General features: G+C 39.0%; 1 protein-coding gene across 4 annotated transcripts in view; it reads left to right on the top strand.

The window, feature by feature from the left end:
- The window catches only part of USP6NL (USP6 N-terminal like), a 234,992-nt gene that overhangs the window by 73,277 nt on the left and 135,005 nt on the right, over nucleotides 1–26,710 (top strand). The window contains exon 1 of one of the 4 annotated variants that reach the window (XM_045465654.1): nucleotides 26,143–26,388. The exons of the other annotated variants lie outside the window; for them this stretch is intronic. Within the exon in view, the coding sequence (XP_045321610.1) occupies nucleotides 26,316–26,388 (73 nt within the window). The 5' untranslated portion in view covers nucleotides 26,143–26,315. Of the gene's footprint in view, nucleotides 1–26,142; nucleotides 26,389–26,710 lie in introns of those variants that run through there. 4 annotated transcript variants of the gene reach the window in all.

Below are 26,710 nucleotides of genomic sequence, written 5' to 3'. Positions count from 1 at the left end.
AAACCAGGATAGTTGCTACACGAGTTCAAATACAGATTTAAGAAGAAGCAGCTTTTGTTATTTCGGCTCCATTCAGGTGAAATTTTGTGAGAACATTTATCTAATGTAAAGTGCCAACTCTCGTAAAGATGACCATATGAGTTTATGAAAACTAAGAAATGTCCAGCATTTTAACTTAAAAATGCTTACATTTTGGGCAATTTACATTCTGTTCTACTTTGTAATCTTAGTGTTCTGTTAGCGTCCCTGTTACAGAGTTCTTTGAGGACAGGTACCCAGGGTCTTTCATTTTTTTTTTTCTTTTTTTAAATATGAAATTTATTATCAAATTGGTTTCCATACAACACCCAGTGCTCATCCCAACAGGTGCCCTCCTCAATGCCCATCACCCACTTTCCTCTCCCTCCCATCCCCCATCCACCCTCAGTTTGTTCTCAGTTTTTAAGAGTCTCTTATGTTTTGGCTCCCTCCCTCTCTAACCTCTTTTTTAGGGTCTTTCATTTTTGAATCGCAGGGTCTAACAGGGTCTTGTATACCTGCTGCCTCTAAAAATTCAGAGCCCTGTGGGGACAAAGGCAGAGAGGGTGGGGGTACCTTGTTAGGCAGCTAACTAATAATAAATTATCTGAATGACATACAACTTTTTATTTGTGAATTACAGTGGCTATATTTCATTTCTAAGGTTTTTAATTGGTTCTTTTTTTAATTATAAATTACACTTTATAAAAATGTTTATTTATTAAAAATATTTATTTATTTTTGAGGCGGGGCAGGGGCAAAGAGAGGGAGACAGAATCCGAAGCAGGCTCCAGGCTCCGAGCTGTGAACACAGAGGCCGACATGGGGCTCAAACTATGAACTGCGAGATCATGACCTGAGCCCAGGTTGGACACTTAATCGACTGAGCCACCCACGTGCCCCAAATTGGTTGTTTTTTATGCCCTTTAATTCTTTTCTTATTTCTGCTTGTTTTTATTTTAAAGATTTGATTTATTATTCTTTTATTTCTTTGTGGATCTTTCATGTGCTTATTTTGAAGTGTTTCTCAGATCACTTGATTATTTTTTAATTTTGTCTCCAGTGAATTTATATTGTAGTTGTTGCTGTTGTTGGTGTTTCATCATATTCTGTAGTTTTGCAGGCACACTCTGATGAAAATTCTTTCTCTTTCTCCTATGGCTGTCTCCTTTTGTGATTTTCCTGCTGGTGTAGCACATTTGCAGTTGTCTCTGCGTGCCTTTGGAGTTCCCAGATCAGAATCAGGTCTTGTGTTAGTGGATCAGAGCACCAGCCGCATGGTGATGTTGGTGATATCACAGATTCTGTCACGGAGTCAGCTGGCATTAGGTCAGCAGCTTCCTAAGCTGTAGCTTCAGCAAGTTAGCAAAGGCCTTTTTCAGTCCCATTTTATCATCAAGGAGGAGTGTCCCCCCTCCCCCGTCCCTGGTTTTAAGCGAGGAGCCTGGCTGCTGACCCTGCTTCACATGAACTCTTATATACAGTTCTCCCCTGGGATTTACTTCCTGCTGCCTTTTCCTGCTTTGGGGCCCATAGCCCAGCAGACCTCCTGGTTTTAGTTTGGCTCATACTTTGTGTTCCTGTTAGATTTTGTTTTATTTTTAATGTCTGTTTATTTTCAGACAGAGAGAGAGAGAGAGAGAGAGAGAGAGAGAGAGGGAGAGAGAGAGAGAGTCCCAAGCAGGCCATGTGCTCTCAGTGCAAAGCCCAGTGTGGGGCTGGATCTCGCAAACCGTGAGATCATGACCTGAGTGGAAGGCAGGAGTCGCCGGCTTAACCAACTGAGCCACCCCGGTGCCCCCCTGTTAGATTTTTAATCTGGAGATGTTTAATATGTTTTGGGGCATAGGTATGTCATTTTAGCGATTTGTTTTTATATTTTATCTGTAATTTCTCTGTTTGTTGTGAAGACAAGCAGCCACAAAGAATAAACGTGCCACTGGTATTACCATAAAGTCCAAACTGTTTCACATTGAAGAAAAGAAAACCAGTTTCTGCTTAGTTCCCTGGTTCCTAGTGTTCCTCTCTTTGCTTTGCTTGCTAGGTGGCCCCGATATGCTGCTTCCCTGTAGTGGTCTGCTTGCCTCATTCTAGTTCCTGCCACTCAGCTCTTCACTCTTACACCATGTACTCTGTAAGATCCTTGAGGGCAAAGGTTTTTACTACGTGCTGAGCACTTTTCCTGGCTCCTAATAGGTGTTTGATAAACTGTGTGGATGGGGTATTCCTAAGTAACTTGTTTTAGTATGGAGTAGCTGTTCCGTGAGTTACTACTTTTAGGTGAAATTTAAGCTGATCCTATGTGAAGAAAGATTGAGGGTGGGGTGGGGGGGGGGTAGTGTGGCATAGGATAGAGCATTCCAAGGCAGTGGAGCAGTGTGAGAAAGGCATGGAGGTGTGACTACACATAGGTGTTGCCACGTAGTTGAGCATTTGGGAGCATGGAGATGGGGAATGGAGACCGAGAGAGAGGGAAAGCTGGCGGAGACGCTAACGGGGTCTGGGTCCCGGGAAGTTTGGACTTCACCCTGTAGGGCTTGAGGAGCTGTTAAAGAAGTGCAGTTAGGGGAGGGGCGCCCGGGTGTCTTGTCTGACTTCGGCTCAGGGCATGATCTTGCAGTTCGTGAATTCGAACTGCCACATCGGCTCTTTGGTCTCAGTGCAGAGTCTGCTTGGGATCCTCTGTCTCCCTCTCTCCCTGCCTCTCTGCCCCACGCACGCTCTCTGTCAAATATAAACAAGTAAACTTTAAAAAAAAAAAAAAAAGTTCAGTTAGGGGAGCAACTGAAGATTTCATTCTGGAAAAATTACTCTGACAAATAGACATTTTTGTTAGATGTAATTGAAAAGAATCGGTTACAGGCAGTATTTGCCTTTTTCTGGCTTTTTTCTTAGTTTTAAGCTCATACTAGGCTTCCTTTGAAATAGACTGAATTACATTTCTTATGCTTGCCAGTTTGGTGATCTTGTCTCCTGATAGATGCAATTCTTGAGCAGACCACTGTAATCATAGGTTAGGGAGTGTTACAATGTCAATGTTATGATGCGGTTGCCAGGGGGTTGTAAGTTTTCAAAAAGGTGGGAACTGAGTATATCAGAGTTCCTGGTTTTGAAAAAATAGTGGAGAATCATGGTATAGGTTACAAAATAGGAAGATGTGTCATTAAAGTCTAGATAGAATTTCCAAACCTGGGTTTGGGTGAGAATGATGGGTGACTAAAGTTTTTTTCAGTATGGCTCTAGCGATTAAGAGGAAGGTTGGTACTTGTTACATCTGGGCAGATTTATCTGTGAAGCATTTGCTAACCCTTGCCATGTCATGGACCACGCGGGACGTGGTAGGAGTTGTACAGCATGTGGGGTGAACTGTTGGGGGCTTGGAGGTGACTGGCTCTCACCAGGCTGTTCTTCGTGCCCAGCTGCTGACGGACCGCTTTCGCTGCACAGCCTGGCACACTCGTTGGGGGGTCCCAGCTCCAGAGCCTAGAGAATTTGTTACATGTTTGAGGTGTTTTTCAGCTTTTAGTTTAGATCTTTATATATTCTGTCGAATTCTGAGGTTAGATACGTACCTTGTGGAAAATGTGATGCTTCTGCGATGTGCATTTCATTGTGGATTGTTAACTTTATCACAATCCACAAAAAGCCTTTTGATTTTCAGTACTGAAATTGTTTTTGATTTTCTGTATTTGCATATTTTGCAATGTTAAACATTTATCAAGATTTTTTTCCCCAAAATTCTGTCTTATCAGATGGTGCCAAAGATGAAATATTTATATGAAAGTCATTATATTTAAATTGTAGCTGTAGTTTGAAATGAACCTCTTAGAGCTTTAAAGGAGATTGTAACAATAGGAGTAGTTCTTGTAAAAAGCATTGCTGAAAATTTCTAAAGATGATGATTTTGGAGGAATGTGTTAAAAAAAATAAGCCAAAAAACATCAAATCCCAGAAGTGATTATTTAGGGTACTACTTAATTTTATTTGCCCATGTTTTAACTTGAAAAAATAAAGCTTATCTACTCTGTTTTTAAAATTTTAGTCTTACATATTTTATTTAACTTTCTTCAGAAAACTTTTGCTCTATAACTAATTATATGTTTTGTTTGTTTGTTTTTTTAAGAGAGGATTTCTGTGTTAGTTCTCTTCTGACTTGGCAATCCAGGAGTGATTCTGTTATGTTGGAGTGTTTGATCCTGCCCTTTGACCTAAATAAAGGAGTGGGGGTTTTGAGATCACTTCTGGATCTGAAACATTTCTCATTTAACTGAGGAAAAAGTAATGTCAGTGAGTAATTCGAGATGTAGTGTATATTTATGGCTTTGTAATAGAGCATATATCTTTATTCCTCTGGAGCAGTAGACGTAAGAGTTCATGCTGAAGTGAAAACAATTTGTTTTAACATTTGTTGGAACAGGTAATGTTATAAATAAGTGAGTAGATTACTGAGTCCCTCAGTCTTGGCATGAGGATTCTTCCAAGTCTTATTGAATAGAAAAATCATGCAACAGATAATAGAAGGCTTTCCCTAAGTATTGGCTAAAGTTTCTGTCTAGGATAATTATCTAGATACATATATATCCTGTTTTATGGAATAGCTGTGTACCTGAGAAGCTGGGTAGAGGTTAAAGAAAAGAAAATTTAAGTTGAATTGTATTTTGAATAGTGGGTTATCTGCATTTAATGGAATCGTGAAAGAAATCCTTTTGTAAAGTATGACGAGTGTCTATTTGTTATACTAAGACTCATTTATGTTTGGTAAGTTTGGATTTTGGAAGTAAAGTTTTAAATGTTAACCATTCTTAAAATGAATACAAGTTGATCCTCGAACAATATGGGTTTGCATGGTGCGAGCCCACTTGAATAACATGGAATTTTTTTGGTAGATACAGTACAGTACTGTGTGGTGACAAATGGTAGGTACACTTGTGAGTACAGCACAGTGTATAGAGCTATAGGGTTGTCGGATCCCTGTATTGTACACTTGAAACTAACGTAACATTGTGTGTCAACTATACTTAAAAAGAATACAGTGCAGTACTCTAAATGTAGTTTCCTTATGATTTTTTAATACTTCGTTTCTCTGGTTACTTTATCGTAGGAACACAGCATACGTATGTCGCACATGACATGAAATATGTGTTAATCAATTCTTTGTCTGTAAGGCCTCTATTCAAGAGTACATTATTAGTAGTTAAGTTTTGGGGGAGTCAGAAGTTACAGGCGGATTTTCAGTTGTGTGGGGGTTTGGTGTCTCTAACTCCCCCCTTGTTCCAGGGTCAACTGTATAATCATTGATTTTTAATTTGGGGGAGGGGGCTGAATTTGGGAGTGTATAGAGACTTTTGGTCGTTCTAGTTACTGGGGAGACCTACTGGCGTTGAGTGGGCAGGGGCCGTGTACAGAGTAGAGTAGACCCTGTTGAGAGATACCGTGTGTCACCTGTCTGACGTGTGGCAGCCATACAGTGTAGGTGAGGTGATGGAGGATGCCAACAAAAATTGCTTCTCAGGAAATTCGTTAGTTCAGTTTCTTGGTTTAAGGCGCTTCATTGTGTTAAGACGAACCATCAAAAATGGAATATACTTTACTTTTAACAATTTGTCATCTTTTTGACCACTACAGAAAAGTGAGTAATTCTTAGTTTGATACTACGGGACATCGAACATGAGTTTAATGTAGTATTTCTTACAGAGTATATTCAGTTACAGTATTCAAATACAGTAGAAGGGGACGCCTGAATGGCTCTGTCACTGGAGCATCTTGATTTTGGCTCAGGTCATGATGCCGGGGTCGTGGGATTGAGCCACGCGCTAGGCTCTGTGCTGAGTGTGGAGGCTGCTTGGGATTCTCTTTCTCTCTCTCCCTCTGCCCCTCTCCCCCCGTTTATGTGTACGCACGCTCTCTTGCTCACTCTCAAAAAGAAAAAGAAGTGTAGTAGAAGTACAATATAGTATTAGGTTTTTGTTAGGAGGTGATTTACATTATTTTGTATCTTGTTTTGATATTTTTTCAAACTTGTAACAAGAAACGTTGTAAACATAGAACCCAAATTCTTCATATACCTTTATCTGATGTACTAGTTGTTTACATTTTGTCCATTTGATTCTCTTTCTTGCACTTCCTCTCTCTGTCACACACACACACACACACACACACACACACACACACACATCTATACATACATCTATACATACATATATAGAAGAAATTGATTTGTAGTTAAAACATTTTCTGTGAAAATCGTTTCCTTTTATTAAAAGTCATTTAAAATCTTAGCATAAATGTCACTTATTATAATGTTACAATATAATCTCAGTAAAGCTTCTAAATTACTTTTGCTAGTTAAATCTTAAAATTGCAAACCATTTACCAACTGTTGTCACACTCTTATTGTTTAAACACTACATTATTTACATGGGTTTTGTAACCTGTGTCATTAGGTTAGTGAAGAATGTCATTAATGTTTTTCTTTTAGATCTACAATATACTGCATAATATAGATAATCTTGGTATATAGGTCAACTTGAATGAAAATTCTTCAGTGTAGCACAAAGCAGGATGCTCCAAACCACCTCTTTATAATAGTTTTAAGGTACTCTATCCTGAAGAGAAACTCTTTGAAATCCCATTCTGAGAGAGTAAGTTTTCCGGTGGCAGTCTTCTTTTAAGAGTCGCAGAGACCTGGGTTGGCTTTGCTGTTGACCCGCCGTGTTATGCGTCTATGCGCAATGCGTCTATGCGCAGCCGTTGGCTTGGCCGCTCACGGCGCCTCCATCCTCCCTACCCCTGCCTCCCCTGTGCCCCTGCCCTTTCCTTGTTTGTCAGCGTGGGGACTGCGCTGCGTAGTCTGGAAGCCTTCTAGCTCTGGAAGGTATGATTCTATTAGTGAGAAAATGTGCATTTCCACTTTTGCCTGTAGGAACATAACTATTGGATAAAATGAGATTTGTGTCTATGAAGCTAAATTAAGACAACGGAAACATGCAGTTTTCAGGGTTTGGGGCTCCTCGTGTTGCTTCATGTTGGCATTTGTGTCCTGGTTATTTCAGGGGTTCTTTTGTTCCAAGTGTAGGCACGTGTTCTCTGTTCATTCTGCTGCTTCTCTAGGCAAGCAGAGACAGAGGGGAATGTATATTTAAAATTAATAGCCTTAAATATTAATCTTGTTACGTCTCATTAATTTCAGAAAATAGATTGATTTATACAGTTTATCCTTGAATCCATGTTATTCGAAGTGATGTACTGGTTCCATATCTTTTTTACATTAACTTCTCTAAAAATGAATTTCTACCTGAAAATATTATACGTATGACTTAATATTTCTCATTTGTAAAAGACACACAGTGGAAAGCACATCTTAGTGATTTTCATTTTTTTTTTTTTTTTTTTGTAAAGTTGTTTATACAAATTCAACAAAGGTAGAACTGCCTCAGGGAAGGTCTAGGAAAACAACACCTTACAACAATGCACTTCTGAAGGCATAGCTTTACAGCTAGGAAATGGCTATGTTGTAAACCTTTACTGAGAACTCAGCTCACTTCAAAGGAGAGGAAAAAGGAAAAGAAAGGCTATGTTGGATCATTTATTCTTCTTGACTTGCTGTATAAATTAGATCTGTATAGAATACAAGAGCTCATGCTGGTGCAAAACTCCCCTGAGTGTAAAGGCTGAAGTCTGAATTTTAAAATTTGGGGATACAGGTGAATTCTATATGGAGGAAAGATGGCAAAGTGTCTTACTTTGACTGTAATTAACACAAGCAAGTGATACTTGTTATGTAGTCTGACTAATAAATCTGCATATATTAACATTCAGTTTTTTGGGTTTTTTTTTTTTTTTTTTTTTTTTTGGATAGTGTCTGGACAGCTATGTATTATCACATTTTGGCTCAAACACAAATAGACATTTTCTATTAAGGGAATTTGAGCCTGTCAGTTTGTATGATGGATGTCATTATACAGTTGTCTCCTCATTTTCCACAAGTGTGAAATTGATATTAAAAATTTCCAGGCCTATCTTTCTCTCTCAAAATTGATCTAAAATAGTGTCTTAATATTACAATGCCTTTTTCTCTTTTCGAGATGGACAAGGTGACTATGAAAGTAATTCTTTCTAGCCTCTCTTTAAAGCTGTTGGTTAGAGGGGCGCCTGGGTGGCGCAGTCGGTTGAGCGTCCGACTTCAGCCAGGTCACGATCTCGCGGTCCGTGAGTTCGAGCCCCGCGTCAGGCTCTGGGCTGACGCTCAGAGCCTGGAGGCTGTTTCCGATTCTGTGTCTCCCTCTCTCTCTGCCCCTCCCCCGTTCATGCTCTGTCTCTCTCTGTCCCAAAAATAAATAAAACGTTGAAAAAAAAAAAATTAAAAAAAAAAAAATGACCTTAAAGCTGTTGGTTAGAAATGGTCAGGATCAGAGTGAGAATATCTTCCCAGTTCTTCCCCTTTCCCCAGTCTCTCCTCTCCTACTTCAAGCACACTGAGTCATAGGTTAGTTATTAAATTCATGTTCAGGGGCGCCTGGGTGGCTTGGTCGGTTAAGCATCCGACTTCGGCTCAGGTCATGATCTCATGCTCCATGAGTTTGAGCCCTGCGTCGGGCTCTGTGCTGACAGCTCAGAGCCTGGAGCCTGTTTCAGATTCTGTGTCTCCCTCTCTCTCTGCCCCTCCCCTGTTCATGCTCTGTCTCTCTCTGTCTCAAAAATAAATAAACGTTAAAAAAAATAAAAAACACAAAAAAGATAAATTCATGTTCAGAGGTAGTGGTCATGTGCAGGCACTTGATTGTAGAGTGCTATTTTTTGCCCTGAATTCAGAAGCTGACTTCTGCTGGCATCACCTAGGTACCCTGGAGTCAGACCGGTTTTCTTTCCCACTCACACATTTGGAATATTCAGGTGTTAATTAAGCTTTAAACAATGGAACGTGAAAAGATTTCAGTAAGACACTAATCGACACTCCTACACGTTTGTATTAAATTGTGGAGTATTGGCAGTCACAGTGTCTTTTGAAAAATAGTTGCCTGTCTCAGATTCGAGAAGAATGGAATAGTAATGGAAGTTACAAGGTTGTGTCAGTAAAGATTTCAGCAGTCTCCAGTAAAGCACTGTATTTGATGTTCTCCCTGGTCAACCTTGTTATGTTCTCATGCGGAGTGACGTGGAACAGGTTTGATTGATTGTAACTTAAAAGAAATTTGAGAAAACAAACAGGTACCCATTAAGTTTTTATATAAATTCACAGTAATTGGTCTTGTTTATTTTCTTTAGGTAATAACTTTTTGTTATTTTCGTTTTTTTTTTGAGTTTCTTTATTTCTGAGAGAGGGAGAGAGAGAGAGAGCGAGCGAGAGCGAGCGCGGGCATGAGCGGGGGAGGAGCAGAGAGAGGGAGACACAGAATCCAAAGCAGGCTCCAGGCTCTGAGATGTCAGCAGAGAGCCCGATGCGGGGCTCGAACTTGCAAACTGGGAGATGTGACCTAAGCCCGAAGTCGGACGCTTAACCGACTGAGCCAGCCACCCAGGTGCCCCTGTTATTTTCTTTATGTAGATGAAGTGTGAAGTATTCTAGATTGGGAAAGGAGGGGCTAGGTCTTACAGCATTGGAAGAACATTGCAGACTTGTTTACTTGTGACAGTTATGGTACCACAGATTTTGAATTTGATTTTCAAACCTTCAGTTTGTTGCTTTGACTGCATCAACACGGCTTTATATGCTGAATGATCGATACAGGCTGTTAAATCATGATCACTAAGATGCATTTCATTGGCATGCTTTATTATCAAAAATGTTGTTTTTGATGCTACCATCAGAATAGCCTAGAAGCTATTTAAAAGAGGTTTCTTTACTGCTAACTAAGGGGAAATCTCGTCACTTAGACTCTCCTAAGGAAACCTGCTTTTCCATTGCTGTGGTCTTGGTCCAGGTTGCCCCACATGGAGTCAGTAGGGCCACTGTGATTTTGTTTTTGTTTGTTTGTTTGTTTTTGCCCAAATCAGCCTCAAACGGTTTATGGGAACTTTGTACTCACATGTACCTGTAGGTGTGTTTACTGATGTGTGTGGGGAATTCTGTCCGGGACAGGAGAAAGACCCTACTCCAACTTTCTCAGTACCCAAACTGACTTTGTTGAGAGGAACTTAGATCTCAAAGGATTCCTTAGTAGAAGTAACTCTGTACTTAAATTACTTTAAAATGTTTGATTTGTATTACAAAAGTGAAGTCTTTATTCTTTTCCCCTGACAAATGTGTTGTCAGAATTGTTAGCCATCAGAAGTTTTGGTCTCACTGAAGAGATGTGCTTTTCTGACTCAGTGCTGAGCTGGATTCTGGTGGAAAATAACAGTGTTGAGATCGGCAAAGTTTTCCTTCTGATTTCTTCCTTTGATTAGTGTGTATATCTTCTCAACAGGTGAAATTCTACCTCTCCTTCCCGACTAGCCCAACTTTATTTTTTCATTAAGTTCAATCCTTTATTTATTTTTTTTTATTTCTGAAAATATGTTTTATAAAATACATGTTGCTTATTTGTTTTGGAACCATTTGAGAGTAGTTGCATGTATCTCACACTCCTCCACACATTTGTCTTCAGTGTGCAGTTGCGAAGAATAAGAATATTTTCTTTCATAACCACAATGAAATTACCAAGTAGGTAAATTATGTTTATCTAGTCTAAAGTTCTTGTTCCACAGTTCTGTTTCCCAGTAATGCCCCGGAGTGCAGATTTGCCCCCAGTTGCAGGGTCCATCTAGGTGTTCCCCACCAGCTGCATTCAGTTGTCAGGTCTCCGAGGTCTCCTTGAACCGGAGGTCTCAGGTGTTCTTTATCTTTCATGAGATTGGTGTCTTGAAAAACTGCAGCCCCACTGTTTTGTAGAGTAGCCCTCAGATTCGGGTTGTCGGTGGGTTCCAGTGGTGGAGTCCCTCCTAACGGGTGTGGTGGTTTGGGGACATTCCTCCAGGAAGCTTGTCTGGAAGAGAAAGGAAGACTGCATGGTGATCTCTTTATTTTTTCCTATTTAGCTTTTCAACAGGAAAATTTCCCGTTTCTTCCTTAATTGAAATAGGATTCATATCTCTTGCATAAGAACAGGATTTATTGCTCTGGTTTACTGGTTTCTGTTTGGCTTTTATTACGTAGGCTTGAGGAAAAAATGGCATGAGATATTTTCTAGAATGAGGTGACCTTGAAAGGAGACAACATTCAGCTTTTATCAGGAGAGATTTCTTTCTGCCCAATTCCCATTTTAAATTATGTTGACAAAATCTCAAGGTGCTGTTGAACAAATGTTTTTAAGGGATAAGGTATAGCACTATTGGATTTGTTTCCTAGCAATCAACCAGCTGTAGCTCTTTATGTATCAGTTGAGATTGCTTCACTAAGGATTAGCTTTTCTTAAAAGCTGGTGCCTCTTTGTCCTAATAAACTTTTTTTAGCCAAAAATAGAATAAATGAACATATCAAGACGGATTCTCGTTAGGTTTTAGAGATTTATGGGTTTTATTAGATTTTAATGTGAAATGTCAGGATACTTACCATCTATAGTAATGTCTCTTAAAAGTTTAATAATTGCAAGGTGTAGTGAAAGCTAGAAAATTAATTTGGAATATTGCAAAGTATAAGAGACTCAAATCTCACTTTTTAGGCAACTTTGAGACACGTGATGCTATAAGTTGATTTCTTCAAGTATTTTAAAAGTTAGGGTGTTTGAATCTGATAGTAAAACAAATTTTAAGGAAGGGAATGTATTATTTTGAATAATCATTATGTCTTTAGTATTAACAGATACTGATGAGTACCTCCAAGTATACTGCTGCTAGGTTGGTCTTTGGGCACATAGATCAGAACAAGACAAGCATGACCCTTGGCCTCTCGGAGCACAGAACTAGTGAGGAAGACAGATGTAGCAGTGTTCTTAATACAAAAAGGGAAATGTGGGTGTCTGCAGGAGCAAGGGGACCGAGCTGCTGGGAGGGCGGGAGGGCGGGAAGACTGCTGTTAGGAAATCACGTTCCAGCTGAGGTCTGGCTAAGTGAAGAGGGGGAGGGAGGGGTTTCTAAACAGAAGGAACAAAATGGATGAAGGCCTGGAGTTGAGAGGTGGAGATTAAGATTGAGAAATGAAGGAAAATTCAGTATTGGTATAAATAAGTGGTGGGAGGAGGTTAAATTTGTAGTTTTAGCTTAGATAAACACCCCAGTGTTGCCTCCATTTTATTTTTTATTTTACCTAATTTCATCAAAACTGGTCTTTTTAATCTTTCCAGTCCCTTTTTCCTTATTTTTAAAGTATAATCATAACGTTAAAATGCATACGTTTTGGAAATGGGGAGAAAAAGTCGTGGTAACCCCATTACGTTAAAGCAGCCATTTGCGTTTTTGCATATGACCCTGTACTCTTGTCCAGATAATATACATTTTTGGGGCACCTGGCTGGCTCAGTCAGAAGTGTGTGACTCTGATCTCAGGGTTGTGGGTTTAAGCCGCATGTTGGGTGTAGAGATTATTTTAAAAATAAATAAATAAACTTCTAAAAATGTATGTTTTTATGTAACTTGATTCATAATGTATATGCAGTTTTATATTTGGATTTCTAACGTTGAGTTGTGTTTAGACAGTTATCCTATTTCTGTAATTGTTTTTCATAATTCAAATTTATAATTATCATATTCCTTAAAGGTAATGATGCATAGTAACTTATTTAACCATTTACCTATTTTTAGGATGGTTCAGTTTTTTAAAAACATTTGCAGAGTGAATATCACTGGTGAATTTGACCCTTTTCTTTAATAAAGGGAAGTAGAATAAATTCCTTAGGCTAGATTCATAGACTGAAATCTTTTTGCCTATGTCTGCCTATCTTTTTTTTTTTTTTTTTTACATGAAATTTATTGTCAAATGGGTTTCCATGCAACACCCAGTGCTCATCCCAACAGGTGCCCTCCTCAATGCCCATCAGCCTTCAGTTTATTCTCAGTTTTTAAGAGTCTCTTATGGTTTGCCTCCTTCCCTCTCTATAACCTTTTTTTTTTCCCCTTCTCCCCCCGCATGGTCTTCTGTTAAGTTTCTTGGGATCCACATAAGAGTGAAAACCTATGGTATCTGTCTTTCTCTGTAGGGCTTATTTCACTTAGCATAACACTCTCCAGTTCCATCCACATTGTCTGCCTGTCTTTCTTAAAAGACTGTACTTAACTAACTTACAGTTACTCTGGTAGTTGGTATACAAGAGTATATTTCACTCTGACCAGTTTAGTAGGCTCAAAATAGCATTATAAGTTGCTTTTAGGGGTGCCTGGGTGGCTCAGTTGGTTAAGCATCCGACTTTGGCTCAGGTCACGATCTCACAGTTTGTGGGTTCAAGCCCCCACTGAGCTGTCAGCACAGAGCCTGGAGCCTGCTTCAGATTCTGTGTCACCCTCTCTCTCTGCCCCTCCTCAACTCATTCTCTCTCTCTCTCTCTCTCTCTCTCTCTCTCAAAAATAAACATTAAAAAAAGGTTGCTTTTAGTTGCATATATTTAATTTTTAGACAGGATAGCTTTTTCCCCCAGATTGTGGTAAAATACAGATAACATAAGATTTACCATCCTAACCATTTTTGAGTGTCCAGTTCAGTAGCTTTAAGTATATGTTCATTGTCATGCAACCAGTCTCCAGAACCTTTATGTTGAAAAATTCACACTCTGTACTTGTTAAGCAACTTCCCATTTCTCTTCCTCTAGCCCTGGGCACCCACCACTCTGTTTTCTGCTTCTATGAATTTAACTTCTCTAGGTGCCTCATGTAATTGGGTTCATGCAGTGTTTGTGTATTTGTGACTGGTCCATTTCACTCAGCATAATGTCGTCACAGTTCACCCATGCTCTAGCAAGTGCCAGAATTTCCTTCCTTTAAAAAAAAAAAAAAAAATATATATATATATATCTAAATATGTATAAAATATAATATACATGATAATATATAATATATATGATGATATATATGATAATATATAACAATATGTAATTTATATATTTTTAACATTTGTTTAGGTTTGAGAGAGGGAGAGAAAAGGGGACAGCAAGCGAGAGAACGAATGTGAGCAGGGGAGAGCTAGAGAGAGGGGGACAGAGGATCTGAAGCGGGCTCTGCGCTGACAGCAATGAGCCTGACTGGGGCTCAAACTCACGAACTGTGAGATCATGACCTGAGCCAAAATTGGATGTTCAACCAACTGAGCCACCCAGGCGTCCCAGAATTTCCTTTAAAAGACTGAGTACTGTTTCGTTGTTTGGACGGTACTGGCCAGCTTGGGTTGCTGCCACCTTTTGGCCATGGTGAGCAGTGCTGCTGCGAACACAGGTGTTGGAGTATCCGTCTGAGATTCACCTTTCGGTTCTCTTGAGTAGATGCCCAGAAGTGGAATTGCTGGATCGTAGGGTTGTTCTGTTCTGTGCTTAATCTTCTGAGGAACTGCCTGTGGTTATCCACGGCGGCTGCACCATTTTACATTGCTCAAGGGCTCCAGTGCCTCCCCACGTCCTGGTCCACACTTGTTATTTTCTGTTTTGGTGTTTTTTTTTTTTTTTTTTTGATAGCAGCCAAGCCATTCTAATGGGTGTTGAGGTGCTATCTCGTTATTAGGGTAACTTTTTTCACTGTTTACATTTTTTCTTGTATCATATCCTTTTAAAATAGTCCTTTCTTCCAAAATGCTTATTGGAAAACCACAGATTTTAACTTTGAATGATGCTTTTGCATCTCCAAAAATGTATTAGGAAGGGATGTAGTTTTTTAATGTATATACAGAACTTTTATATGTTTCTTTTGGGACATGGGTCATTTTGTTATGGGTAGCAGAGAGATAATACATAGTATACATAAAAGGCAGAGGGAGAGGGCGCCCGGGTGGCTCAGTCGGTTGAGCGTCCGACTTCGGCTCAGGTCATGATCTCACGGTTTGTGGGTTCGAGCCCCGCGTTGGGCTCTGTGCTGACAGCTCAGAGCCTGGAGCCTGTTTCAGATTCTCTGTCTCCCTCTCTCTCTGCCCCTCCCCCACTTGCACTCTGTCTCTGTCTCAAAAATAAATAAACATTAAAAAAAAATTAAAAAAAAAGGCAGGAGAAAAAAGTTTCAGAAAGAGGAAGAATGGAGAATAAAAGGTATCAAAGATCAATTTTGCCTCATATATTAGTCTGTCAGGGACTCTGTTGGTCTTACTTTCTGTTATAATTAATGTGTTATGGTGAATTACAGGTTTTGTATTATGGAAACTCCAGAAAGATCTTTTTGAATGTTAGAGGGACTTCTATGTTTATATACATAAGCACTTTTGTGAATTTTATGGAAATGTCTATGTCTTTATATTTTGTATATATACGTATGTTTGCATATGGACATTTGATCTTAAATGTGAATAGCTATTGAATTGTGATTCATCCAAATTGAATTGACTTACTCCAAGATTTAACTGCTTTTTAATGTATTTTTTATGGTAATGAAATTTTAAAAACTAATGTTATTTGACAGCTTTGTTAGATAGAATCTGGAGTGGGTCAGATTGCTTGGATGCTGTGTTTTCTTTGAGTCCTTGATTTTAGAAATAGAGTCATATTTAAGTTTCCTCATTATGACTAGAAAGTCCCTTTGCTTTCTCTTTTTGTGTGTCCATCTGCATGTGGCTTTGGAAAGCCAGAAGAGTCATTTCTACATAAAGGGAAGCTTTCTTTAAAAATCACAATGTTGGGGCACTGGGTGGCTCAGTTGAGTATCTGACTTTGGCTCAGGTCATGATCTCACGGTTCGTGGGTTCAAGCCCTGCCTCCGGCTTCCTGCTGTCGGCTCAGAGCCAGCTTTGGATCTTCTGTCCCCCGCGTCTCTCTGCGCCTCCTCTGCTCATACTCTCTCTCTTTCTGTCAAAAAAAAAAAAAAAATAAGTAAAACATTAAAAAAAAATTCAAAATGTAATTCAGAAATTGGAATACAATGTTCAGTTGTGTTGTGTATAGCCTTTAATTCCTACCATTTTTCCACTTAAGGACACTCTCCTGTCATCCTGTAACTACTTGCAGGGGTTATTTCAGTTGTAATTCAGTAATTAATTGTGTAATTATGTGTTTAATGTTAATTTCTTTTGGTAGAACTGAAGGAGATGATCACTCTTATAATACCAGCACCTGGCATTGTACCTAGTAGAATGTACGAGGTGTTTAATACTTTCTGTATGGATGAGCAAAATTTTACTGCCTTTAAAGTGAACTTATGATATAAGTCAGTACGTTAAGCATTTCTAGTGTTGTGAAGATAAGCTGGGGTAATGTATTTCCATTCCCCATGTTTGTGAATTGTACTTTGCACATATTTATGGCAGTTTCTGCTGAGCCACAGAAAGTACAGAAGCTTCCAGCAAGCTACAAAAGTTTCTTGGCTGCCTGTTACAAGCAAAGTGAATTGCCTTTTGATAAAATAGCTTTAAAACTGGGTTTAAAAGAACTGCTAACTTAATTACATCACAGGTACTTCTGCTTGTAAACAATTACTACCATCTACTGTGCTTTGCGTTATGTGGAAGAAGGACACATATTCTGTTGGCTGTTTCCACATTCTGCAAATTCAGGACACTTTACCTTTCTGTCTTTTTTATTTTGTCTAACTTTTTTCTGTGAAAGAAATCTGCAAAGATCGGTGATGAACTCGACATTGTTCATTTTTAAGTACCCCGTATGAATTATTAGGAATTACTATAAACACCTGAGCACTATTTGGACAGAAAATATTATCAATATTTGGTACAGGAAAAGGTATGTGGACAAAAGCCAACACCTTTTATTTTTATAATCGACATACATTTTATTCCATATTGATGAGTTTGTTGAGCTTGCTTTTCAAAATTGTAAAACACAGTGTTTATATCCACCCCCCCGCCCATAAAATCTAAATAGAATAACAGAGAAGTGAAGTGTCTTAAGTTGATTAACCCAAGAGGAGACCAGTCAGAAATGGGTTTATAGTTTAATATTCAAAAGCTGTTTTCTGTTTGTGGCCAGTTGACATCTTGAATATTTACAGATTGTTTTTGTCACAACAAGCGTGGCCTCTCACATGTTTTTTTTTCCTCATTTATCTACATGTTCTGAAAAAACTGACAGTAGCTTTATTCTAAAATATATTTCCAGGAAAGCCAAAACAGTTTTCTGAAAAGTGCATAGAAAAAAAATCTAAATCATTGCCAAGAATGAAAAGATGCTGGGCTGTTATTCATATGATCAAAAAAATTTTTGGACAAAGCACAGTACAAATATCCTTGTCTGTATTTATTTTATAAAAAAGATGTTGATGAAGTATTTTAAAGTGTGTAAACATCTCCATTCCAAAAATGTATGTATGTTACCTCATTTTTGTAAAATCAAAAAAGTGCATGGGTAGGTCTAAAAGGTTGTTAGCAATGCTTATCTCTGTGTGGTAGGCCTAAGATTTTATTTTCTCTCGGCTTATTTTCATATACTTATTTTCTACAGTGACCATGCATTATTTTTGTAATAAGAAAACTATTAAAGATGTATATTGATAAAGGGAAGAAAATAGAGACTTAAAAAAGTTTTTTTATTTTTCTTTATTTTTTAAATGTTAATTTATTTTTGAGAGAGAGAGCGTGTGCACGTACGTGAGAGCAGGGGAGGGACAGAGAGCAAGAATCCCAAGCAGGCTCCACGCTGTCATCGCAGAGCCTGATGTGGGGTTCACACTCATGAACTGTGAGATCATGACCTGAGTTTAAATCAAGAGTTGAATGCTTAACCGACTGAGCCACCCAGGTGCCCCTCACTTCGTATTTTCATGTGGAGAAAGGAAAATGGCATAAACTGGAGTGTCCCAGTAGGTGTGCGGTGGAGTGCGACAGCCTATCGCGCTACTTTGGTGTTATCTTGCTCTGTTTTCTCCCAGGCTTCCTCCCTGTGCCGTACTCTGGGAATGCTTGATTGGGAAGTAATGGGGAAGAAGAGTGAGATTAGTGAGTTTGGCCATCGATAACAAAAATACAAACAAAGAAAACAAGAATAAAGTAAGAATTTTTCTCTTGAAAAGAACTAGCACGTGGCTGTGTGCAGGCAGTCCCTTGTTTTGTTTTTAAATGTTTATTTTTTAAAGTATTTATCTATCTCTCTATCTATCTATCATCCAAGTTAGTCTGTCTGTCTATCTACCTATCTATCTATCATCCAAGTTAGTCTGTCTGTCTATCTATCTATCTATCTATCTATCTATCTATCTATCTATCATCCAAGTTAGTCTGTCTATCTATCTATCATCCAAGTTAGTCTATCTCTCTCTCTCTCTCTCTCTATCTATCTATCATCCAAGTTAGTCTGTCTGTCTGTCTGTCTATCTATCTATCTATCTATCTATCTATCTATCTACCTACCTACCTACCTACCTACCTACCTACCTATCTATCTATCTGTCTATCATCCAAGTTAGTCTGTCTATCTATCTATCTATCTATCTATCATCCAAGTTTGTCTATCTATCTATCTATCTATCTATCATCCAAGTTAGTCTGTCTGTCTATCTATCTATCTATCTATCTATCTATCTATCTATCTATCATCCAAGTTAGTCTGTCTGTCTATCTATCTATCATCTATCTATCTATCTATCTATCTATCTATCTATCTATCTATCTATCTATCTATCTATCTATCCTATCATCCAAGTTAGTTAGCCTATAGTGCAGCGGTGATTTCAGGAGTAGATTCCTTAATGCCCCTACCCCATTTAGCCCATGCCTCCTCCCGCAACCCTGTTTGTTCTCTGTATTTAAGAATCTTTTATGCTTTGTCCCCCTCCCTATTTTTATATTATTTTTGTTTCCCTTCCCTTATGTTCATCTGTTTTGTCTCTTAAAGTCCTCCTGTGAGTGAAGTCATATGATTTTTGTCTTTCTCTAAATGACTAATTTCACTTAGCATAATACCCTCCAGTTCCATCCATGTAGTTGCAAATGGCAAGATTTCATTCTTTTTGATTGCCAAGTAATACTCCATTGTGTCTGTGTGTGTGTGTGTGTGTGTGTGTGTGTGTGTGTGTGTATACATACATACCACATCTTCTTTATCCATTCATCCATCTGGACATTTGGGCTCTTTCCATATTTTAGCTATTGTTGATAGTACTGCTATAAACATTGGGGTGCGTGTGCCCCTTTGAAACAGCATACCTGTATCCCTTGGATAAATACCTAGTAGTGCAGTTGCTGGGTCGTAGGGTAGTTCTATTTTTAATTTTTTGAGGAACCTCCATACTGTTTTCCAGAGTGGCTGCACCAGTTTGCATTCCCTCCAGCAGTGCAAAAGAGATCCTCTTTCTCCACATCCTCATGCAGGCAGTCCATTGTAAGGGCACCTGTTCCATTTGTGGTCTACCAAACCACATTGGATCTCCCACATATAGACAATTACTGTTTTTGTTTTAAGCACTCTCTCCAGTTAAACTCTGTACTTTTTGGGTTTATTTTTGTATTATTTCTTTTTTTTTTTTAATTTTTTTTTCTTAATGTTTTTATTTATTTTTGAGACAGAGACAGAGCATGAGCAGGGAAGGGGCAGAGAGAGAGGGAGACACAGAATCGGAAGCAGGCTCCAGACTCTGAGCCATCAGCATAGAGCCCGATATGGGGCTCGAACTCACAGACTGTGAGATCATGACCTGAGCCGAAGTTGGACGCTCAACTGACTAAGCCACCCAGGCGCCCCTATTTTTGTATTATTTCAGATGATGTCTAAAGAGTAGGATATAGATGAAGTATATATTAAATATAGATTTTCTTTATTTTAAAAGCCTGTCTTCTATTTATTTTTTTAGAGAGAGCGGGAGAGCACGAGTGGGTGAGAGGGGCAGATGGGGAGATAGACTCTTAAACAGGTTCCACACTCAGGGGCCTCAATCCCATGACCCCAGGATCACGACCTGAGGCAAAATCAAGAGTCAGATGCTCAACCAGCTGAACCACCCAGGCTTTCCTAAAAGACTCTTTTAGAACACTTTTAGATTTACAGAAAAGTTGAGTGGAAAGTCCTGGGAGTTCCCTTAAGCCCCCTTAGAATACTCCCACCTTCCTGGTTTCCTGTTATTAACATCTTGCATTTTTGTGGTTCACTTACTGCAGTTTGTTAACTAAAGTTTACATTAAGGATCACTCTTTGTGTTGTACATATTATGGGTTTTGACAAATGTATAATGACATGTATCTACTGTTACAGTAGCGTATAGAGTAGTTTCACTGCCTTAGAAGTTCCCTGTGCGACTGCCTATGCATCCTTCCCCCTCTCTTCTCAAATCAAAGGATTTGAGACAGCAAAGGATCACTCTGCTGTCTCCATAGGTTTGCCTTTTCCAGAATGGGATATGATTAGAATCTTATACTATGTAGCCTTTTCAGATTGGCTTCCTTTACTTAACATTTAAGGTGCCTCCTTTTTTTTTTTTTTTTTTTTTTTTGGTGGCTTGATAGCTCATTTCCTTTTATTGCTGAACAATATTCTGTAACCTGGATCGGAGCAATTTGTCTATCCATTCATGCACTGAAAAACAAAGGATTGCTTCCAGGCTTTGGCAGTTGCAAATAAAACTGTAAGCGTTCATGTATAGGTTTTTGTACTCATTTGGGTAAATAACAAGGAATAATACAATTGCAGCATAAAATGGTAAGGGCTTGTTTAGTTTTGTAACAAACCACCAGATTGTTTTCCAAGATGGCTGTACCATTTTGCATTCCCACCTTGTGTTCCCACTGGCAGTTAATGAGAGTTCCTGTTGCTCCCTCCACACATCCTTGCCAGCATTTGGTGTTGTCAGCATTCTGCCTTTTAGCCATTCTAATAGGTGTGTAGGGGTGTCTTGTTATCTTAACTTGAAATTTCCTGATGACATACGATGTTGAACCTCTTTTTTTTTTTCAACGTTTATTTATTTTTTTGGGGACAGAGAGAGACAGAGCATGAACGGGGGAGGGGCAGAGAGAGAGGGAGACACAGAATCGGAAACAGGCTCCAGGCTCTGAGCCATCAGCCCAGAGCCTGACGCGGGGCTCGAACTCACGGACCGCGAGATCGTGACCTGGCTGAAGTCGGACGCTCAACCGACTGCGCCACCCAGGCGCCCCAATGTTGAACCTCTTTTTACGTGCTAATGTGCCATCTGTGTATCCTTTTTGGTGAGGTGATATGGAATATTTAAAAACCAAAATATAATTCTTTTCTTTTCTTTTTTTTATATATGAGTGAGAGTGCACATGCATGTGCACACACATGCACATTGGAAAGGGGCAGAGGGAGGGAGGCAGAGAATCCTAAGAAGCCTCCATGCTCAGTACGGAGCCTGACGCGGGGCTCAATCCCATGACCCTGGGATCATGACCTAATCCAAATCAAGAGTCAGATGCTCAACCTACTGAGCCACCCAGGCGCCCCAATTCCTTTCTTTAAATAGTTAAATGTATTCTCAGAAAAGTATAGCAAAAAGGAGATAATAAAAATTAACATGTAGCGTCACTTTTCAGAGGAAAAATTGCTGGTAACATTTTGATGTTTTTTTCTTTGTGCATACATCTTTCTCCGTGTGTGTGTGTATGCATGTGATAAACACACTGAAATGGTGGAATCGTAATTTTTGTACGTTTCATGTGTACTTGTACATATTAACTTTTCCTATGTCATTCTTCTATAACAGTGGTCCTTGAATGTTAGGATTGTTTGAGGGAACCTTTAAAATTTGTGATGCTTATGCTACACCCTTGTACAGTGAAGTCCAAATCCCTGTAGATGGACTCAGAAACCAGATTTTTAAAACTTTTTAAAACTTTTATTTATTTTTTTAAAATCTTTTTAACGTTTTGTTGATTGATTGATTGATTGATTGATTGAAGAGGCAGAGTGCGAGCAGGGGAGAGGCAGAGAGAGCGAGGGAGGCACAGGATCCAAAGTAGGCTCACGGCTCTGAGCTGTCAGCACAGAGCCTGAGGCAGGGCTCGAACCCATGAATGCAAGATCATGACCTAAGCCGAAGTCGGACACTCAACTGACTGAGCCACCCAGGCACCCCTTTAAAACTTTTAATTTCAGTGAATAGTGAAGATTGAGAACCACTGGTGTCAATATGTAAGAAAAAATATAATTCCTCAAAGATAACACAAAATATGTGATACCCCAAACAGCAACACAAAGATGTGTGGCGTGTGTGTGTGTGTGTGTGTGTGTGTGTGTGTGTGTGTGTGAGAGAGAGAGAGAGAGAGAGAGAGAGAGAGAAAGAGAGGGGGAGGGAGGTAATGATAGATGGATAGAGAGATATAAAGGAAATCAAGGGAATGGTTAACTACTGGATTCAGGATGTTTGTTAGTTTGGGATGAAGCAGGGGGATGGGTTGGTGGTTGGCGGGGACTGTAGTTAAATGTAGATTATTGTTAAGGCCCTAGTTTTTGTTTGAGTGGTGCTTTGTGGTGTTTATTATTAAAAAGAAATATTGAGTGAATAAATAAAAGTGGGCCATGGCATGGACCAATGATAAGAACTGAGGTCTGTGATTAAAGCAGTTCTTTGTGCCAGGGGCCCAATGAGGACAAGTATTAAAACGATTATATCCCTCTTATAAGTGTATCTAGTGAGGTTTGAATAACACAGTGGTTTGATACCCAAAGTCCTCTATTTAAAAAATGAACAGGCTATTCCTGAGTAGCCAGAGATTGTATCTACTTGTTTTTCTGAAATCATACATCCACTCTGCTTTCCTCACAGAGGCTTATCCTGTGCCATTTGTCAAAATAACAGATATATGATAAATTTTGATGAATAATTATTCACTTTAAATGAGTATTTTATTAGAAATTCCTATCTTAATAAGTGGAATGGGCTGATGTTACTTTGCCCTGATTAAAGGAGTTGTTGGGTTGTATTTCTCTGCCATCTCTCATGTTTTTACCCCTTGAGCACTGTGCTGTAGTCAGATGGATCAGGGTGGACCTTGTTTTTATTTTTTGTTTTCTGTTTTGTAAAGTGGGGTAGAGGTGATTGAGTAAAGGGACGCGGAAATGGAGAACCCCTGCTGCAGGCATCTTCTCAAGCAGGTCAGCTTTAGTGACAAGTACATATGGAAGTTAAGGGTCTGGAAATTAATTCTTTTAAGACTGCCCGTGCCAGAGTAACCCCACAGGTATGTGTACTTTCACGATTTGCGTTCCAGGATTCAGAATGATCTTTGGGGAGAGGAAGCAAATGTGAGAATGCGTATAAATGTGTGTATGTATGTGTACACATACATAGACAACTGGCACACAACATATTCACAAATGTGGAATTCTTTTTTACATTGTTAGTCTGGTCCTTTAAAATCCTTTGCTTTATGTGATTTAAACATACATAAGTACCAATACGTATATATCCTTTATAAACAAATAAATACGCATGTATTGGGCTATGTAGTCAGAATTTTTTTTAAGTTTATTTATTTTGAGAGAGAGAGAGAGAGAGCGATCGAGCAGGGGAGAGGCAGAGCCAGAGGGAAAGAGAGAATTCCAGGAAGGCTCCATGCTGAGTGTGGAGCCCAACGGCGGTGGGGAGTGGGGGGCTTGATCTCAGGAACTGTGAGATGATGTCCTGAGCCCGAATCAAGAGTCAGACGCTTAACCAACTGAACCATGTGGGCACCCCTGTGTAGTCAGAATTTAAGTTTATTTTGAAATAATTTCGGACTTAGGAAAATGTTGCAAGAATAACAGACAATTCTCATATTCTTCTACCTGGATTTCCCAAATGCTAATGTTGTACCACATTTAGTTTCTCATTCCGTATTCATATTTTTTTTTTCCCCTGGACCAGTAAAGGGTACAGTGAAGTATTTCCCCCTAAATACTTCAGGGTATATTACTAAAATCCAGGATGTTCTATCATGTAACTGCAGTATAGTGGTCATAGTTAGGAAATTAACACTAATAACCTATAGATGGTGTTGTTCCCAAATATCATGTATTTCCCCTCATCTCTTTCTGGCCCAGTATGTAACCTGACATCATGCGTTACATTCTAGTTAACCTGACTCTGGACTCTCCTCTGATTTGTAATATAATAGTTCCTCTGTCTTTCATGATCTTCACATTTTACAGTACAGCTCCCTTATATATACTATATTGGAGTATGTGGTCTGATAGGTTTACTGATGCAATATGTGATAAAAATGAGAAGAGAATGAGAGAAACAAGAAAAAGCTGTTGGTTGCTTTGCAGAAGTTAAGGACTGACGGTAGTAAGTCAAACTGATTGCTCCAATTTTCATTTTCAAAACCAATACTGTTATCAGTGAGATGGGGGGACGATGAAGATTGAATTTTATGGAAACATGAGTGTAGAAAGTCTTCTCTTCACTGATCAGATATGGAAGATAGAGCTGACTGAAGATAATGCCCTGTAGATCCCCTTCCTTGTATGGAAAGAGAAAAATACTGGGAGAGAACAAAGCTAACAGCAAGTACCTTTCAAAAACATAATTTTTTTCCAGAAGAATGGAAATGGTTTCTCAGGAGCTGGAAATGCAAAGAATTGGAAATAAACTCAGTATATACCTAATACCTATTTTGTGCTCCGAACTGCCCTAGGAAATGGGGCCAGGGATTGAAAGAACTGGGTGGGGGAACTTGATTTGAGGAGTTTGATTTAGATATTGATGTGTCTCTATCAAGTCTTCAGAGGGAATTGTTAAAGGGCACAGTTTTGATGGGAGGTTGAAAACTTGGTCTTTGACTCATCTGAACTTTTTGATTTAGTTTGCAAGTATAGATATTCTCTTTAAAGAGAACAGGTAGTTAGGATAATTGTCATGTTTTGTCCTCCATTTGCAAGTAGTTTCTCGCTGTCATGGATTTGTAACACTAATGTCTTAAATTACCACCCATATGGAGAATAAATTATGGGTGGATATATATGCACATGTTATAGCACCTCTTCTCTGAAGAGCTGAAAACTTCACCCTGAATTTTAAAACTATACATTTTTACAGAAAAGGCGTGATGTCAGAGAAACCAGAAGCCTTTGAGTTTTGGATCCTGTGTTTTACTTGCAACCCTGGTTGATCGTGCACCTTAGTTGTCCAATTGAAAAATGGGAAAATGACAAATAAGCCTTTAAGTGTGAGGACAAGGGAACTGCCTTTGATTTGCCCTGAGATCCATTATTTAATGATACATTAAGGATATCAAAAGTAACAAGTGGGAAAGAAGAAAAACTGAGGGGACAGTTGGGAGGTACAGTAAGGACAACACTTTGCCGGTGGAGAATCATTTAGTAAATACAACGTTTAACCACATTAGCACCAAATGTCAGTTTTCTCTTTTCATTAACTCTGTAGCCCTTTGAAAAGGGGATGTGTATGGTAAATAGAATATGTAACAAAGGTATTCAATATTAATTGGGCGTTGTTGCAGCTTAGGTGTTGAAAACTGTGAGGCAAAAATGGTGGTTATAACCTGATTTGCACAGTCTCTGTCTGGCTCATGCCTCTTAGTGGTGAGGCCAACGAATTTCAACCCTTCAGGGATTTCTAGCGGGAAGTGTGAATTTAGACTTCTTTTCATGTACTAGGATGTCAGAGGTGTCTGCATGAGGAGGAGGGCAAGGAATTTATAGGATCTTTTTTGAAGGTTCCTATCTGTTATACAGACCTGGGAGCTTGGAGTTTGCAAGAGTATTATTTTTAGCTTCATTTTATTTTCTGTGTTTCAAATATGAGATTTTTGAGAAATTGGGGAAAAAAAAGTATTAAGGCTTTGCAGTGCAGGGTATTTTGGTTGACTGCTTCTGAGTGTTTTTAAAAACTTGCACATAGCATCTGTGATCCGCTATATGAGAATTTATAGCATAGCACTTTATTTTTCCTGTCATGACTTTTGTGAGAAAATGTTTTCACTGTGCTTAGTGATTTGCAGAAGATTGCCCACACTGCGTTTTGTTTTGTTTTGTTTTGTTTTGTTTTGTTTTGTTTTGTTTTGTTTTGTTTATAACTGGTTAATGCTTTGTAAAGTGATACATTTGGACTTTGAGGATGGTGGTTTTCACAAGTGTTGAAGTCACTTTGTATCAAGAAGATACAGCCTATCCTTTCGTTGTTTCTTATTAACTGCTTCAGAGCCTTCCTGGGTAGCTAAGCAAAGCATGTGTCTCTCTGTAGTTGAACGGTGTTCATGCCGAGCTTCCTGAAAGCAGAAACAGCAGTGAGCTCTCGGTGATGAAACCTGTTGGATTTCTGGAGGAAGCAGCGTAGTCTCTGGCTTGTTAACTAGCAATGATTCAGGTCTTGCAGATTGTAAAGGATCTGGTGACACCATCGAGGCAAAAAGCAGCCAAAGTCAAGGAAGGTAGGAACATCGTCAGAATGAACGATCGGAGCACGTAGAGGTTTTTACAAGTATCGACCTAAAAGAACAGCTATAAAAAAGGAGTTTTGAGTTATCACGTATGCTTTTGCTCTTCTGATAGATTATGGTAACTGAGAAGGATCAGGTAATGGCATAATTGTTAACACATCTTATTGTTACTGTTTTTAAATGACAAATTAGAAGCATATCATCTTACGAAAAGGTATGGAGAGTAAGGAGAGGTTATGACATAGCTATTGCAACAGTTTTTTTCACACTGGAAAGATCCTCTTGTATCATGTATTTTGGAGATAGCAGAATA

This window comes from Leopardus geoffroyi, chromosome B4, assembly GCF_018350155.1.
Source record: "Leopardus geoffroyi isolate Oge1 chromosome B4, O.geoffroyi_Oge1_pat1.0, whole genome shotgun sequence".
Taxonomy (NCBI): Eukaryota; Metazoa; Chordata; class Mammalia; order Carnivora; family Felidae; genus Leopardus; species Leopardus geoffroyi.
The sequence above is the reverse complement of the archived record's forward strand: the minus strand, read 5'-3'. Positions and strand labels throughout refer to the sequence as shown.